Source organism: Bubalus kerabau, chromosome 3, assembly GCF_029407905.1.
Source record: "Bubalus kerabau isolate K-KA32 ecotype Philippines breed swamp buffalo chromosome 3, PCC_UOA_SB_1v2, whole genome shotgun sequence".
Taxonomy (NCBI): Eukaryota; Metazoa; Chordata; class Mammalia; order Artiodactyla; family Bovidae; genus Bubalus; species Bubalus kerabau.
Genome location: NC_073626.1, coordinates 179,435,884 through 179,454,832, shown reverse-complemented (window position 1 = coordinate 179,454,832; position 18,949 = coordinate 179,435,884). Strand labels below are relative to the sequence as shown.

Genomic DNA, 18,949 nt, shown 5'->3' with positions numbered 1-18,949 from the left:
CACCTGTCCTGCTTCTTGAGAAATCTGTATGCAGGTCAGGAAGCAACAGTTAGAACTGGACATGGAACAACAGACTGGTTCCAAATAGGAAAAGGAGTACGTCAAGGGTGTATATTATCACCCTGCTTATTTAACTTCTATGCAGAGTACATCATGAGAAACGCTGGACTGGAAGAAACACAAGCTGGAATCAAGATTGCCAGGAGAAATATCAATAACCTCAGATATGCAGATGACACCACCCTTATGGCAGAAAGTGAAGAGGAACTAAAAAGCCTCTTGATGAAAGTGAAAGTGGAGAGTGAAAAAGTTGGCTTAAAGCTCAGCATTCAGAAAACGAAGATCATGGCATCCGGTCCCATCACTTCCTGGGAAATAGATGGGGAAACAGGGGAAACAGTGTCAGACTTTATTTTTTGGGGCTCCAAAATCACTGCAGATGGTGATTGCAGCCATGAGATTAAAAGACGCTTACTCCTTGGAAGGAAAGTTATGACCAACCTAGATAGCATATTCAAAAGTAGAGACATTACTTTGCCAACAAAGGTCCGTCTAGTCAAGGCTATGGTTTTTCCTGTGGTCATGTATGGATGTGAGAGTTGGACTGTGAAGAAGACTGATCGCTGAAGAATTGATGCTTTTGAACTGTGGTGTTGGAGAAGACTCTTGAGAGTCCCTTGGACTACAAAGAGATCCAACCAGTCCATTCTGAAGGAGATCAGCCCTGGGATTTCTTTGGAGGAATGATGCTGAAGCTGAAACTCCAGTACTTTGGCCACCTCATGTGAAGAGTTGAGTCATTGGAGAAGACTCTGATGCTGGGAGGGATTGGGGGCAGGAGGAGAAGGGGACAACAGAGGATGAGATGGCTGGATGGCATCACTCACTCAATGGATGTGAGCCTGAGTGATCTCCGGGAGTTGGTGATGGAGAGGGAGGCCTGGCGTGCTGCGATTCATGGGGTCGCAAAGAGTCGGACACAACTGAGCGACTGAACTGAACTGATGTAGCGAAGACCAAATTGTGAAAAGTATGTTAACATGGAAAATGTTTATGATACACTTAAATGATAATATTTTTGGATAGTGAGATTGGGGAATGATGTTTTTTCCCCTCTGTTATTTAATGTTTATGTAAAAATTAAAATCTCAGGAATGGGATAAAAAGTCCCTCATCTAAATTTGCTTTCAGTGTTACCATCTCTCTCCCAGGTGTGAAATGTGAGTGATCCTTTGACTTTATCCTCCTTTCCCCACAGCCAGTCGCATGTTTTTTAGACTCATTTCTTTGTGTTCTCATTACTGATACCATGTCTTCCTAACCCTAAACCTTGATTATTGTGGTCATCTTTTTGACTTATTTCATTTTCCCATTCCATTGTGTTCACCATCGTGGACTCATCTTTCTAAGTTATCATTTTGTACACATCATGTTCCCCTCATAGAAATCTTCATTGCTCTTTGTTATTTAGAGGTTGAATCCCAAACTCATTAGCTTGGCATTTAAAACCTGCAGCGGCTGGGCTTCCTTGGTGGTCCAGTGTTTAAGAGTCCGCCTGCCAATGCAGAGGACACGGATTCAGTCCCTCATCTGGGAAGATCCCGCATGCCACAGAGCAACCAAGTCTGTGAGCCACAAATACCGAGCCTGTGTTGTGCAATGAGAGAAGTCAGTGCATTGAGAAGCCTTCGCACTGCTACAAAGAGTAACCCCCGCTCTAGAGAAGGCCTATGTGAAGCAGCAAAGACTTGGACAGCCAAAAATAAATTTAAAAAATAAAATGAAACCTGCTGTGGGGACTTCCCTGGTGGTCCAGTGGCCAAGACTCCGCCCTCCCGATGCAGGGGGCCCAAGTTCGATCCTTAGGAAACTAGATCCTGCATGCCACAGCTAATAGTTCACATGCCACGACTAAAAACTCCACAGGCCACAACTAAAGAACCCGCATGCCTGCGTGCATGCCTGGTAAGTTGCTCCCATCATATCTGACTCTTTGTGACCTATGCACTAGACTGCCAGGCTTCTCTGTTCGTGGGATTCTCCAGGCAAGAATATGGAGTGGATTGTTGTGCCCTACTCCAGGGGATCTTCCAGACTAGGAGTGGAACCCCATCTCTTAGTCTCCTGCATTGGCACACGAGTTCTTCATCACTAGCGCCACCTGGGAAGCCCTGCATGCCACAACGAAAATCAAAAATCCTGTGTGTGCCACTAAGACCTGGTATGGCCAAGTAAGCAAATCTTTAAAAGATAAAAATAAAACCTGCAGTGGCCAGCCCCTTCCCTATTTTTTCAATTTTATCTTTTAGCTATTCTCATGAAAAAAACCTTTGGTTCCAGTCAAACTACCTTTTTATAAATCCTCTGCAAATTTCTGCCACCATGCCTTTGCTCGCACAGTTACCTTGCATGGCTTTGCCTTTCCCCTTCTCTCTGCCATTCATGCCTTACTCTTCCCTTAGTGTCCACTACCTCTTGAGGCCTTGACCACTTGGATTCTTACTGATTATACTTGCCTCTGTATAACCTGTAGTACCAATTGACTACAGCAGGTGCTCTCAGGATGTGCTTTTTGAGACATAATATCAGTCAGCTAAGTAAACATAGCCTGTAACTCTGCAGAATAAGCTTTTAGGTTCTCAAAGATTTTGAACCTCACTATAGTGTGAAGGCAAATGATTCTATGGTGTTCAGGTAAGCTGTGAACTAACTATAGATGAATACAGTTTTTAACATGTTGGCAAGGAAACAGTCTCTATTTGAGTCCAGTCTAAATCCATAGGTGTTTATTCTGCTTTTAGATTCTCCTGGGAACCAAAATTCTGAACTGTGGTTCCCTCTGAGATTCCCTTACAAGGTAAAAGACACCTAGTTCACAGGTTTGTCAGAATGAAAGAAGGAAAACTCTGACTTGGCCTTTAGTATTAACCAGAGATTTGAGTTAGAAAAGAGCAAGTTCATTCATTTAAGGAAGAGCCTATTTCATAGTTCTTTTCCTAGTTGGGAATTTTTAGGGGGTGTACTTTTGCTTTTAAAGGGAATTAAAACCAAATGATTCTGGGTTAATATGAAATTTTAAGCTCTTGTTTAATTTCCCAGCGCCAGCAGAAACTTCAGAAGGAACGTCTCATGAATGACTTCTCTGCAGCCTTAAACAGTTTCCAGGCTGTGCAGAGAAGGGTGTCTGAAAAGGAGAAGGAGAGCATTGCCCGAGCAAGAGCTGGATCTCGTCTTTCTGTGAGTTTATTTCCAAAAGAAGACCTCTGTAAATTTCAGGATGTTCTTTCCTAAGTTTAAAAAAAAAATTTGACCATTTGTCTTTACTTTCTATCCCTCCAAATAATAAACATGGACATTAGCTGCTATGAAAATGTCAGATTGGTATAACCTTTGTTAAAAAAGTGTACATATGGTCAAAGACTGGAAAGGAATATGCACAAAGATTTACAAAAATGACAGGTAGAATTATGTGTAATTTTCTTTTTCCTTTCTCATTGTCATATTGATCTTATGTTAAAAGCTTTTTAAAAAGAAAGGATAAATCCGTTTCCTAGAATGTAGCAGGCTAGGTTATTTGGACTAGCCTTCTCTTTGAAAAGAATTAACAGATACTAGATTTTAACAACCCAATGTCTCAAAAATATTGAAGAGCCATGAAAATATTAAGATCAAAGCCTAAGAGAAGGTGTGAACCCATAGAGATAAGCAGAGCACCGAAAAAAACTACTTTTCCATTGAGTACATTTACTGAGGGCAAACGTGAATTCAGTTTTGATGTCCTTATGGCATGAAGTCAAAGTAATGGGTCATGCAAGGTGGATATTGTAAAAGAAGGTGCTGCTCAAATTAAACTGGACCCTAAAAGAAATGAAAAGTAAGCCCTCCTTTCCCCTAGCAGACTGCTAAAAAGATTGCATTAGCACTGAGGACGGCAAGAGGGAGGGGAAATCCAGACAGTAAATTGTACCACAGAGTAACCTTCAGGCAGATTTGCTGTCCAAATTCATACCACCTGAATGGTCCAAAAGCCTGAAGCTTCCAGTAGTCCTGGTCTGGTCGAGTACCTTCGTGCCAGACAAAATCATCTCTGTTCAGACACCTTTATTCTAGCCCCCAAAGAATACCGGCAAATAATTTTTGCAGTGTAATGAACAGCCCAGGGTACACAAAGGATGTAATGTAACAGGAACTTTCCTACCTGACCAATGGTAGTATGAGTTGAAACAACCACTGGAAAACATTTGACTGTAACTTCAGAACACCTTATGACCCAGCTGTTCTACCCCAGAGAACTCTGTATGTTTGTACCAGGATATAAGTACAGGAGTGTTCATAGCAACATTATTTGTAGTAGTCAAAAATCAGAAACACTCCAATGTCAATTAACAATAGAAGAGATAAATACGTGGTGGTACTATAATATATTACAACAGAGAAAATGAACCATAGTTATATTTAGCATCAGGGATGGATCTGGCGTGATCTAATGTGATCCAATCAAAACATGAAAGAATACAAACAGTATAATTCCATTCATGTAAAATTCAAAATCAGATAAAATATTAAATATTGATATGTATCAGTATTTTAAAAATACAATGGTGGCCAAAAAGTCAGGATAATGGTGACTATGGAGGAGAGGGAGGTGGTGGTTATTGGAGAAGGGCACAGAGGTAGGCTTTAGGACACTAGCAGTGTTTCGTTTCTTGATCTGGGGAGAGAGGGAAAACTAATAATAATTTTAAAAACCCCACTATATTCCTCTGGGTGGGTAGAATTTTGAAATTTTCTTTATTTTGCTTAACTTTTTGATTACTGTTATCATAAAAAAAGGGAAGGTTTTTTTTAAAAATAGATTGCTCTTTTAACTTTTTTTCTTGGTTGTTAAATTACAAAAATAATGTATCATTAGACTGATTTTTGAAGTCACTTTGTCACTTTAGAACCTGATATGCTTTAAAGGTCTATTTTTTTAAAAAAATCTTTACAAGTTCTGAAAATTTGTTCGCTTGCATGTTTTCAATTCTTCCCCTTAATCCACCTCTCTCCAAATTTTAAAATAAGTTATCACTGTTATTAATTTTTATTCCTATCTCTTACCATGTTCTCTCCATCCTACTTAGTATAGTTTTGATTCTGAACCCAAAGTGGAGTGCAGATTGGCTTTTGACTACTTCACACCTATTTCTCAGTCAAGACAGATTGCCAGAGCCCTGTGTCATCTTATAGATCCTATCAGAGCCAAAGGATGTTGCTTCTTTATACTGTAGCTAAAGGAGGCCATTGTGTGTATGTGAGTGTGTGTGTGTGTGTGTGTGTGTGTGTCTGTGTCTGTGACATGTTTGTGAATAACAGCAGCAATAATGCCATCTACTTTCTAGGCGGAGGAGAGGCAGAGAGAGGAACAGCTCGTCTCCTTTGACAGGTAAAGGAATTATTCTAAGGTAGATAGTTGAGATGGGATTTTATACTTTATACTTACTTTCAATTTTAAAAATGAGTGAGAAAAAAGGAGGAAAAATAAAGGGACCCCGGGGTCAGTTCAGTTCAGTCGCTCAGTCGTGTCTGACTCTTTTGCGACCCGATGGACTGCAGCACACCTGGCTTCCCTGTCCATCACCAACTCCCGGAGCTTGCTCAGACTCATGTCCATCGAGTTGATGATGCCATCCAACCATCTCATCCTCTGTCGTCCCCTTCTCCTCCTGCCTTCAATCTTTCCCAGCATCAGGGTCTTTTCCAGTGAGTCAGTTCTTCGCATCAGATGGCCAAAGTATTGGAGCTTCAGCTTCAGCATCAGTCCTTCCAATGAATATTCAGGACTGATGTCCTTTAAGATTGACTGGTTTGATCTCCTTGCAGTTCAAGGGACTCTCAAGAGCCCTGGGGTAGGTAATTTATAATCCATCAAATTAAAAAAGTCAAAACAATGGGCTTTTCCATGATCTTTGAATTATGAAAGGGATAATTTCAAAGTGAATAAAAAATTTTCAAGAAATCTCTGATGTCTGTGTGTTGAGGAGAGGGTTTGGCTCAAGAGGAATAAATAGAGACCCCCAAAACCTACAATTTAGGAGGGCTGAGATTTTGCCTGTAATTCAGATATAAGTTCTTCAAAGTTCCTGGGTTTCTGTTTACTCATCGCTAAAATGGAGGCAACCCTGGAAAAAGCAAATGATTTTTTATCTACAAGACATCTCCTTTCTCCTCCAAACTGAATTAATTAATTCCATAGAAATGTATTGATGGTATTAGTTCAGAACATAAAGTATTTTGTCACAGGTATGCATCTGTCTTGCTGTCACTATACTATGAGCACCTCAGAGGCCTGGAGTGCTCTCTCACTCAGTTTTGTATCTCCAGCACATGGAGAAAATTCTCTAAGTATTGTGGAGATGGCATGTGATTTATGTGTACTACTGGAAAGGTGCTTAATACTGAATTTTCAAAGTGCATGTCTCGTAAGTCATATGCCTTTCTTCTAAATATGGTACCAGAAAAGAAGAGTTGTAATATTTCATTAGCTTTTTCACTTTGGTTTTCTGTTATGAGACATTTAACAGCCTCAAAGAAATCCTTGACAACCAGGAGATATGATTCTGTCAGACTAATTGGTGAGGCACTGACAGGTCACTTAACCTGCTCTTCTCTACCCATTTAGTACCTGAGATGGCAACACATTTTGCACTTTGAGAGTGTCCTGGGAGAGAATGGGCCAGAGATTTCAAATCTCTGCCCGCTTCTTGTCTAGCAAGATTATAGAGTATATCCCTGAATGGAAACAGCAAGGAGTCCCATCCCTTGTAATTCTGCTTCCTCTTAGTTTTGCCCATGAAAGCTGAGACTTGGTTTTCTTGGTGTTACCAGTTCTTTCCCTCTGGATGTGAAGAATGTAACCCCCAGGGACTCGTATTGTTACCAGAGGACTTGGAGGCCTGGTGCTGTCTTTGGACAGGCTCTGCTGACAGCAGAGATGATATGTCTTAGGTCCACTTTTGCGGGGAGGAATCAGCCCATGTGCTTGTCTCCCTGCAGCCATGAGGAGTGGAACCAGATGCAGAGACAGGAGGATGAAGTGGCCATCACCGAACAGGACCTGGAGCTTATTAAGGAGAGGGAGACGGCAATTCGGCAGCTGGAGGTGAGGGCCAGGTCATGTTTTTTGTTTGACTCAGTGTATCTGCAATCTGGTTTTTCTCTCAGTGATTATGAGAAAGGATGAAATGAGTTGTACAGTTTGCATATTATGTCTCAGTGTAATCATGGTGACTTTGAACTACTCTTATGATCGTATCAGGATTCCCTGGTACCTCAGCTGGTAAAGAATCCACCTGCAATGTAGGAGACCCTGGTTTGATTCCTGGGTCAGGAAGATCCACTGGAGAAGGGATAGGCTACCCATTCCAGTACTCTTGGGCTTCGCTGGTGGCTCAGCTGGTAAAGAATCCGTCTGCAATGCGGGAGACCTAGGTTCAATCCCTGAGTTGGGAAGACCCCCTTGGAGAAGAAGGGAACGGCTACCCATTCTAGTATTCTGCCCTGGAGAATTCAGGCCACAAAGAGGATTCAGGGTCACAAAGAGTCGGACATGACTGAGCAACTTTCACACTTCACTAGGATGGTATTGGTCATGGTGCCTGAGGATACCTGGACCCCCTCCTCAGTCACCATATTTTATATGGTCTCCATGGGAATACCCATAGAGAACAGAGCAAGGCCAACAAATATTTTATTAAGACATTGTCCCCAAACCTCAATGCCAATCTCTAGGTTCAGTGGGCCTCTACGAAGAGCCCTTTGCTTAGTCTGAATAACCCAGAATAAAGACAGGCCAACAAGTTTCCTCCATTTTTGTGCATCCAAAAGTCCAATCCCAAATTGTGGGTATCCCAACAGTGCGTCAGAGAAATGGAACAATTTTTGAGGTGAGGGTTGAGAGAGAGGTCTCAAGGCCTTTCTTACCTGAGTTTCCAACTTTAATTTTTTGCATGATGACCAGTAAAATATCCTTAAACCTGAGTAGTTTTCTCCATGGAGATGGAAGACTGCCATCTTGGGGGCAGTGTGGGGAGGAGGGTTGTAGAGAGGAGAAACTTTGATCTCCTCCTTGACCTTCGTCTGTGGCAGTGGTTCTGAACCTGACTGCACTTTTAGAATCACTTGGAGATTTTTTTTTTTAAATGCCCCAGCTCTTCTTATCCACCCACCAATTACTAGTTTGAACTGCGTGTGATTTTCTTATTTTTTTGTAGGTTAAAAATAGACAAACATCCACAGGAAGCCCTGGGTGAGGCCATTTTTTATCTTACAAACTTCCCAGGTGATTACAAAGTGCAGTCAAGGTTGAGACACACTGCCCTAGAGCCCTCTGTTTTTTTATTCTTGATACTTCTTTTTTTTTTTAATTTATTTTTTTATTGAAGAAAGTGAAAGTAAAGTCACTCAGTCGTGTCCGACTCTTTTCGACCCCGTGGACTGTAGCCCACCAGGCTCCTCCGTCCATGGGATTCTCCAGGCATGAATACTGGAGTGGGTTGCCATTTCCTACTCCAGGGGATCTTCCCAACCTAGGGATCGAACACATATCTCCTTTGTCTCCTGCATTACGGGTGGATTCTTTACCGGCTGAGCCATCAGGGAAAGCCTGAAGTTTGACTTCAAAGATGTCATGTATTTTCTTTTTCATCTATTTCTACTAATCATCTAATTGATTCTTTAACATGAGAAATCCCGTCCAGCTGAGAGTAGAATGAGATGCGTGGAGCTGAGGAGAGGAGTGTCATGGGCACTTCACATTCAACAGAATCAAGGTCTAATTCCTTAGCCGTTGCACTTGCGTGTCCAGTTATTTCCTGCATCTAACATGCAAACCCTGCTCTAACAGTGCAGCAACACACTCCCACTCTATCCTTCCCACACTCTGGTCACCAAATATGTGTTTTTTTCCCCACATCAGGCAATTCTGCCACATTATCACAATGTGCTACAGTGCAACTTAGTTCTAATACTGTCTTCCTGGAGTTAGCCTCAGATCCCACAGATTGAAAGTTCAATCCCACAAGACTGACCCCCCCCTTTCCGAGACTTCAGGTGCCAGTCGCAAATCCAGGTTATCACCTGTGCTTCTGACCAGCAGGTTGGAAATTGGAAGTTCTCACGACCCCTTCCTTGGGTTTGATTAATTAGCTGGAGCAGCTCACAGAACTCAAGAAAACAGTTTACTCATTAGGTTACTTGTTTATTATAAAAGGATACAGCTCAGGAAGAGCCAGATGGAAGAGATGCATAGAGCAAAGTATGTGGCCAGGGGTACATGGCTTCCATGGCGCTTCCCCAGTGGCTCAGTGGCGAAGAATCCACCTGCAGTGCGGGAGATTCAGGAGACGTGGGTTCGATCCCTGGGTCAGGAAGATCCCCTGGAGGAGGACATGGCAACCCACTCCAGTATTCTTGCCTGGAGAATCCCATGGACGGAAGAGCCTGGTGGGCTATAGTCCATGGGGTCACAAAGAGTCAGACACGACTGAAGTGACTGAGCACACACGTGTGCATGGCTTCCATGCCCTCTCCAGGCCCACTACACTCCCCATATCTCCATGTGTTCACTAACCAAGACGCTGTCTGAACTTCTGGTTACATGAGCATGATTGATTAAATAATTGGCCTTTGGTGATTGATCTAACCTTGAGCCCTCCTCCCCTCCCCAGAGGTTGGAATTGGGGCTGAAAGTTCCAACCAACTAAACACCAGGTTGGTTCCCCGGGCAAATAGCCCCCATCCTTAGGGGTTTTCCAAAAGCCAACCTATTAACATAAACTCAGGAGTGGTTGAAAGGGTTTGTTTTGAATAAAAAAGGACATCTTTATCTCTTTTATCAGTTAGAAAAAAATTTTAGGAGCTCTATGCTGGGATTGGGACAAAGATCAAATATTTATTTCTTATATCATAATATCACACCCATGTTATAGCCAAACTGGGCTGTTTGTTCTTTAACCAAGTTACCTTTCTATGTATATGGCTTCTTAAGTCCTGCCTCTTCTGCCGTAGTCTTCCTTCTCTGCTTGAGGTAAATGCTATACCATTTATTAGTCATTTACCATATAATACCCTTTCTTCTTACCTTATTGTATACTGATCCCTCCACCCCACCTCCACCCGCAGATAACTATTATTAAGCCCTTTTATATTGACAGCAACTAGCCAACTGTCCTAACTATAGTAGACTCTTAACAAGTAACTGAGGTGCTGACTAGAACTGTTCTTGCCAAGTTGTGATCAGGAAGTGATTTCTTTGAAGGTGTCATTTTTTTATTGTAGCATCTGAGAGGCAGCGCATTGCTTATTGAAAGAGCGTGGGCTTTAGGAATATAATCCTGGCTGCAGTGCTTAGTTTCCTCACTGATGAGCTGTGTGACTAGACAAGTTACATAACCTCTCTGAGCCTCATTATCCTCAAAGAAGATACGAACTTCATAGAGTTACTGAATGATTAATTCAAACATCATGAACTTTTAAAAAGATTATTTATTTATTTACTTATGACTGTGCTGGGTCTTTATTGCTACCCGAGAGCTTTCTCTAGGTGCAGAGAGCTGGGGCTGTTCTTTGTTGTGGTGCGCAGGCTTCTCATTGTGGTGGCTTCTCTTGTTGCAGAGCACAGGCTCTAGAGTGCAGGCCAAGGATCAGACGTGTGTCCCCTGCCTTGGCAGATGGAGTCTTTATCACTGGACCACCAGGGAAGCCCATCACGAACTTTTAATTCTCAGTTTTGCCACATGCTAGCTGTGAGACCTTAGGACAAGTCATTAAACCTCTTTGAGCCTTCACTTTCCTCTTCTGTAGAATGGAGATAATACATGTCTTACTGGGTTGTCATGAGGACCAGTTACACACGCACGCTAAGTCGCTTCAGTTGTGTCCGACTCTGCGACCCCATGGACAGCAGCCCACCAGGCTCCTCTGTCCACAGGATTCTCCAGGCAAGAATCCTGGAGTGGGTTGCCATTTCCTTCTCCAAAAGACCAGTTAAGTAATAGTTACTAATAGCTAACACTTATGAAGTGGTTATTGCATAGTTCTAAGAATTTTTTATTTAGTACTTCTGAAAATCCTATGAGATGGGTACTGTAATTGTCCATATTTTAGTAGGGAGGTCCAAAGAAGTTCTTAATTTAAGGTTGAACAAGACTGTGGAGGGTTAACAGTCCTCTGTAACTGATAGGCTCCAAGAGACTGTGCTTCTAATTACCTACCTGGCATAGTACTCTGCATACAGAAGTCACTTAGTAAGTGTTAATAATTAACTTTATTTTCATTTTCTGTTTATAGAGAAAGCATGATTTATAAGCTTTAAAAACACACTTGTTATGTTAATAGCCAGAACTTTAGGTAAGTAGAGGAAATGAATCTTCCAACATGTTACTTAATGTTGGTTAATTTGTGTGTGTGTGTGTTCCTTAGGCTGATATTTTGGATGTCAATCAGATATTTAAAGATTTGGCCATGATGATCCACGACCAAGGTGATCTCATTGGTATGTATTATTGATACCTTTAACATAAAGGTGAGTGGATAGTTTTTGTATGCAAAGAAGTCGGTAAGCTGTGTCTTAGAAATCTAGGAATACCATTAAAAAAATCACTAAATTCATTTTCTTAGAAATTTTCTTACATTGTCAAATGTGGAAGTTAAAATGAAGCTTCCATGAATAGTCCATTCACTTGCCGTAGCCTCATGGTAAGTCTTTGGCTGTTTAGGGAAATAGCTGTCAGCTTCTCAGTTTTTATCTCCAGAAATTTGCACAACTATGGGATTCGAAACCCTTTTTTAAAAAAACTTTTTATTTGGAAATAATCTCAAGTTCACAAAAAGTTGCAAAAATGAAAATAACAAGGAACTCCTTTATAAGCTTTACTTAGATTTACTTCTTGTTAACATTCTACCCCATTTGCTTTTTATTTGCGCTCTATATATTTACCTGATTTTTTTCTGAACTGTTTGTGGATGATTTGCATACTTCATAACCCTCTACCTCTAAATAATTCTTCAGTGTTTATTTCCAAAGAAGAGGGCTGTTCTCTTATGGGGCTGGTAACTTTTGATCTCATGGCTGGATAGTTGGAGTGATGGTGGTGAACAGGATCCTTAGCATCAGAATTCTCTTCAGTTTGCAGTCTTGAAACATCCGACTGTGCTAAAACGTCCACTGCCCTTCTTTTTTGCAGACAGCATAGAAGCCAACGTGGAAAGCTCAGAGGTGCATGTAGAAAGAGCCACTGACCAGTTACAGCGAGCTGCTTACTATCAGGTAAAAGCAGGTACAAAAAAAAGTCACTCTGTGCTGTAGTCTCTAGGGGCCGTCAGAGTCACCGACACTGAGCAGCTGCAGCCGTTTGTTCAGTCTTAAGCTGGAGGCAGGTAGTCATAATTGCCATCCCAGCTCCATTTTTAGTATTTTCCTTTGCAGAGAGATCTACAAAAAAGGCATCAAACTTTGAATAAACTGACATAGAAGCCTCTTAGCTACAAAGGTATCCCCATAAGCTAGCATGATACCTAGTTTGGGGTAAGGCTAATTTTCTAACCTACACAGCTGAAATTTGTTTCAGTTAGGATAGTAATAGTTACAAAGTAGGACTTTGCAGATAATGTATGTTGACTGTTGCCACAGAAAATAGACAGAGACTCAACTTGGACTGCTGTTTATGTATGACTTAATTGGGGCTTATCATATGGGGGTTATTTTGCTGTGAACACATAGGGGTTAATTGTTCTACTTTCTGTAAAGTGGTATTTTTCTACATATTATCTGAAACTCTGGTTTTACAAACTTCATCTGGGTCTTCACCTCAGTTTACACATGTTGTGAATGAGGTCCTTCTCATTTCTCCTCAACCTGCTGTTGCATGGCTTTTTAGAAACAAATAGCATTTAGTCATTTACCATGTTCCTAAGACAATTTTATTTCCCCTGGGACTGTTCTTAAAGAAATTGTATTTAACAATAGTTTCCTTTTAAAAAGTGAGTGATGACTTTAATATCCAACAGTAAAGAACAGTCAAATAAATTATATACATCCACTTCATGTTATTTTATGTGGGAAGTAAAAGAGATGTTTATGAAGAGTTTATAATATCACAAATTTTATTCTAAAATATTGAGTGAGAACACCATCAGACATGATACAGTATGGTCCCAATTATTTCAGATAAATGTGCCTGGATAAAAGATCAGAAGGAAATACAATTAAAATGTCAGCTGTTTTATCTGTGGGTAATTATTTTCTCTTCTCCTTGTCTGTTTTTTACAGTGAACATAAAATTTTATAATAGGTATAAAACCTTTATTCAAATACACATGTACAAATAACTTATTTTATGGCAAATAACACCTTGCAACATAGATATAAACAGTGCCTTTGCAAATTGTATTTGGGAGCATTGAATGAGGACTTGCACTGCTGTCTAGCACTGGTACCTTGAGATTTTTGAGAAGGTGTCTGCATAATCATACACAGAGTTTAATTTTGCATTACCAGGAGGCCAGTTGATGAAGCACTCTTGGAGTCTTATAAACATTTTTTACTTGTTTCATGAGTGTCTTCTTTACATATTTCTCTCCTCAGAAAAAATCTCGCAAGAAGATCTGTATCCTGGTGCTTGTCCTGTCAGTGATTATTGTAATCTTGGGATTTATTTTGTGGCTAGTTAATAAATGAAGTGATTGCCTCCCGCCTTCTCCCGCTGAGCTGTTTTCAAGGGCAAGTGCTTGTTGGAGTCTTGCCAGAACAAACTGATCATAAGAAGAGAGAATACACCAGAATGTCTTGTAATAATTTAGTTAGAAACTAACTACTAACTAGTCCTTGGAATTAGTGACCTATGGAGACAGTATTTATCAATTTGTGTATACATTTTATTGATTTCTCAAATTAAGAATTAATTTATGTGGATTTTCTTTTCTCTTGTATTCTGATTGCTCATCATCCCAAGTGTTTACTTAAAATTCCATTCTAGATATTCTTGTTTTGGTAGGTTAACACTACAGTCTTGTAATATTGTCTTTTTATGTATATACAAGATTTACCTTTTTACTAGCAACTGAGATAGAATTACTTTCGGTCACCCAGCACATTGGAGTTTGTCAGAAACTGTATGATAAGCCAGCAATTTTTATTATTTAACATTTTAATTTGAATTTCTAAGAAGCCTGTTCCCTATATGCTTTGAAAAATTTTGGCAATGTATTTAACTAGAGAGTAAAAAATTGCACATGTGATCCAGATTAAATGAGAAGTAATGATTTGAGCTGGCCAGCTATTGGGGATATGTGTTAATCTGGGTTTAAAGTTTATTACTTGTTAGTATCATTGACTGCAGTTCATCCATATATACGCTAAACCATCTTGTCCCCTTTTGAAGAGGTTAATTTAATTAACATTACGATGCTCTGTGGCGTTCCTCTCCCACCTGTCTGTATAGAATGGGAGAACTAGACAAAGCATGCTTTTGGAAAGCAAATAGGAATTGTTTGGAATGATTTAATCTTTTGTTGTTGTTGCTCAGCTGTGGTTGTACATTCCTGGTAAATGATGACTGTTGCCATCAAAAGGCTGCCCCCTACCCTAATAAGGTTTGCTGGGCATTTGGTGGCAGGGAAATTTTAAAAGCTAGACTGAAGTTGGTTTAAAATTTAGTCCTGTGAACTGGCAAGAAAGCAAAGAAAAGGTTCTTTTTTTGTAAATAATATTGGTTTGGAATAGTGATGTTAGAATTACCCTAATTTATGAACAAGAGGTTAATCTCTCCATGCATAGTTTTAGACCAAAAAAAATGTTTCAATAAAAGATTGCTGTCTTGTAATATAAATGTTGTCCACTCCCCTTTTTCACAGGTCTAGGGAAGTTACAGGGGAAGTAGTTTTTTTAGGTTCTCAATAAATGTGAATTGGGCCAACAATTTCAGTTCATCCTTTAGTGAATTAGAGGATTTGGCTGGGTATATTTATATTTACTTCTTCCATTCCTTTTAATGTTACTTAATCTTCTTTTCCTAAAATAATGTGAACAGCAGGGAAACAAGGGCTAAATACTTAAGTTTCTTTGCACTCTTGCATCATTTCACCCTCATAATACCAATAAACATTTTAAAAGCTTCTATTATAAGTTTCTATGTGTTAACATCCTAATGCAGTAGATATCGGATGATGTGCTGTCCAGAGAAAAACTGAGACCTGCAAGAAAACTGGAGATCAGGTGAGGATTGGTTTGGGGGTGGAAGAGGCCCTTTCCTTGAAGAACAGAATAGAGCTGTTGGGGTGTCACAGAGGCCCAGGCAGCAGCTTCGGAGCTAATTCATTGGTTCTACAATCACTGCCCCTTCAGCTCTAAATTATACTTGGACCTGAATACATCATTTATAACACTCCAGGCAAGAAAAAAAAGGCTTGATTGTAAAAAACAAAACAAAACACTTTTCAGTTTGGGTTAAATGAAGCCACCATAGTTCTGTTCTATAATACTATGTAATTCCATGGTGGTGTGGTAATAGTAATCATGGGTCTCAAATATGACCTTGGCCTAGAATTACAATGGCCTGGAACTTGCTACCAAGAGGTTCTGCTAAATGGGCCTAACATACCTGTTCACAGAATCATCCTTATCTGTGCTTCGTCCACCTTGAGGGCACCATGGTTTAGGGCAGTGATGTTCTTAACTATGTCTTCACATTAGAAACAAAAAAATACTGATATCTCAGTACCCCTGCCACAAGATTCTAATTTAGTTAGTGGGGGTTATAGCTTGGATATAGGGGCTTTTAAAGCTCCAGATAATTCTCAGGTATAACCATGGTTGAAAACCATTGGTTTGGAGGTCAAAAACTAGACGGGTACAGAAGGCCTGGAGAATCTTAATTCTCTCATTTACTCACTATAGATATTTGAACAAGTTACTTAACCCATAGGCCCCAAGTATCCTCAGTTGCTGTTTTATAGCTTTAAATTCTCTGATTATAAGGATCACAAGGGTTTAGTCTGAACATACAAATTCTGTTTGTGTCTGTATTCCTTTCCTTTTCTCTTTCTCCCTTTCTCCTTTCTTTATGGAAAGTTTTCTCTTCAAGTGAATTAGAACTGTAGTACTGTAGTATAGGGTAGAGTAGAAGTGTCATGCGGGCCACTTCCTCTGTCAATATTCGAGAACAGGAACTTGTTAGCTGCTAGATCTGTGCTCCCTGAACAGGTTTTGTTTTGTTAAGGAGTGGAGATACACTCCCTTGTACCACTAGCAAAAATATAAAAATGAAATTATGCTTCAGTCAGTGCAAATTAAAACACCTTGAGCCTTCTCCCTTCAGTTTTTGTTTTTTTGGGTTTTTTTCCCCCCCTTCTTCTGTTCAGAGGCAGTTCTCAGTCATGGGAATGAAACTTACTTTTGGTCACTAAATGCAGACCAGAACCCAACTCAGTGTTAGATAGAACTCAATTCTATTATGTTTCTAGGAGTAGGAATCACCTGCTTCCTCCCTGCTTTTCTAAGCATGTTTAGGGTATCCCAAGGTTTCAAAGAATTTTTCAGTATTGCTTTCCAGCACTATGAATTACAACTACTTCAGAATCTCCACCTTGCTAGGGAATAGCTTGAAAGATTTTGATTCTAACCCTTGATCTGCTTTTAGGTCAGCTGAGGAGTTCATTTGAATCCTTATCCAAAATGAAATTTGATTGACAAAATAGTACTTAATTTTTAAAAGAGATAAACTTGGATAGGATTTTTAAATGTGGGACTCTGATTGAGGACCAAATTTTTACAGTCCATGGAGAAATGAGAAAAATAATTTTAGTGGGCTTTTTAAAGTGCCATCTTTGAGCTAATGGCATCCTCACTTTTTAAAAAGATTATGAAAATGAAAAGGTGGTGATGTTAGGTCACAGTCTTCATTTAAAAATCTCCTTAGTTGGCAAAATAAAAGTTGATGCTGCTGTAGTATTTTCTTTTTCCCCTAGTCCATGACATTTCTAATGTCTGAATCACTCATCTAGACTAGCCCCATCGCTTTACAGCTGAAGAAGCTGAGGCCAAGGATAGTGGTCTGCTGTAGGAATTTAAAGGCTCGTGGAGGTGCTCTCCTTGGTCATTTGTGGGGTGATATTGAAGCCCTTACTACGAACAATTCACTATGCTAAACATTTTACATTTATCATCTTATAGCCACAAAACCATTGAAGAGATGTATTTTTCTTGTCCTATTTTTATGGATTAGGAAACTGAGGCATAGTAAGTGACCTGGCCAAGGGCACACAGTTTAGGAGCAGTGGAGCCAGGATTTGATCTCAAGCACACAGACTTCAAAACCATACCTTTAGACCTATACACTGTCTCTGTTCATCATTAATACAAACTGTCCTTCCACCACCTCTTTCACAAAGCTTTAACAATCCGGAGCAATGGCAATTTCTATTCACTTTTCATGAACATCTTTTCTTTTCTTAGCACCTTGTAAATTTTTTGTTCACCATCCGGCTAAATGAAGTTTCCTGATGTACCATTTCTATACAAACAATTTCTTTTTCAGTGTCTCCATCTGATCATTCATATCAAAGATGTTCTAAGGAAGTTTTTTTTTTATTTCAGTATATTCCTTATGTCTTTAGATTCTATTCTAAGGAAGTCTCAAAGTCTAAGAAACTAATCTTTTTTGAGATACCAAAACCCATTGGCAGCTAGTCTATCAGTCTTTACATTTCAAAAGGTTCACCTCCTAGACTGCGGTCCTCTAGTTTGCATCTGTACTGACATCATTGGTACCCAAACAAAGAGCATTTTGCTTTATAAGGCCTAGGTAAGTGTGCCATTACATTACATCAGCTGTCAGTGTGAATATTAGCTGTGCTGAAAACAGGGGAAATGGCCAAGGAATAAAGAATTATAAGGGTAAGAATATAGTTTTAGTTTTCTTGGGTGTATATTCAGCATTATAAGGGATTAAATAATGGACCACCCATGGAAGCTGAGAAATTGAAAGACAAAGCTGACATGTTATTAAGGTCACTGACAGCTAGAAATGCCTTCAGTACCACCTCATGCCTGAAAAGGGCATAGGACCTCAAAGGCCCACACAATCTCTCCAGATAAAAGTACCTTCTCTTTTCTATTATACTCAAAACACTTGAGATGATTTAATTCTTTTTAAGAATCAAGTCCTTGTGCTCAAAGAAGGAAGCTATAGCCTGCTTCCCTGAAACCAAGTTTAGAACTATTGGCCTAGTCTATCTTTGGAATCACAGGGCTGGAAAAGGGGGTATATTAACCCGTTCATTAGATAAGTGATCTGAGGGAATTCCCTAGCAGTCCAGTGGTTAGGACTTGGTGCTTTCACTGCTGTGGCCCCGGGTTCAATCCCTGGTGAGGAAACTAAGATCCTGAAAGCCACACATGCAGCCCCCCCACTCCCCCCCCCAAAAAAGAAGTGATCTGACCAGTTAACATCCTTGCTGGATGAGTTTATTGTGCTTTTGAAGACCAGTGGAACATGTGATTCTCCTAACAGTTGATAATTTTAAATTCTAAGTTAATATGCTACAGTTAAATCTTGATGCCTGGAGATGTCACCCAGGGCAAAATCTTTTGAAGAGGTTGATGTTCGATTTAAAATCTAGAGGATCAGTAGTAGGGTATCAGGACAAGAACTCCATCATAGAAAGAGATAATCTGCTGTGCAATGCCTCTTTATAGGTGAACAGTAATTTTGCATTTGGTTTCCTTAAAAGAAAAAAACAGGTTGGATAATCCTCTCATGTTTTCTACAAAACTGAAAAAGTGCTGGGCTTCAGTTGCATGCTAATAATAAATATGATCATATCAACATCAAAGTGTGAGAGAGAGATGATTAAAGAGCATGGGTTTTGGCCTCATACAGATTTAGGTTTGAATCCCACTCGTTCTACCGTG

At 40.0% G+C, this 18,949-nt stretch overlaps 1 protein-coding gene across 2 annotated transcripts in view; it reads left to right on the top strand.

The window, feature by feature from the left end:
- STX12 (syntaxin 12) overlaps positions 1 to 15,158 on the top strand; it is a 36,043-nt gene extending 20,885 nt beyond the window's left edge. For both annotated transcript variants that reach the window (XM_055573983.1, XM_055573984.1), the window contains 6 exons: positions 3,100 to 3,237; positions 5,382 to 5,425; positions 7,036 to 7,141; positions 11,461 to 11,533; positions 12,225 to 12,307; positions 13,625 to 15,158. In XM_055573983.1, the coding sequence (XP_055429958.1) occupies positions 3,100 to 3,237; positions 5,382 to 5,425; positions 7,036 to 7,141; positions 11,461 to 11,533; positions 12,225 to 12,307; positions 13,625 to 13,717 (537 nt within the window). In that variant the 3' untranslated portion in view covers positions 13,718 to 15,158. The remainder of the gene's footprint in view (positions 1 to 3,099; positions 3,238 to 5,381; positions 5,426 to 7,035; positions 7,142 to 11,460; positions 11,534 to 12,224; positions 12,308 to 13,624) is intronic.
- Positions 15,159 to 18,949: the final 3,791 nt, after the last annotated feature.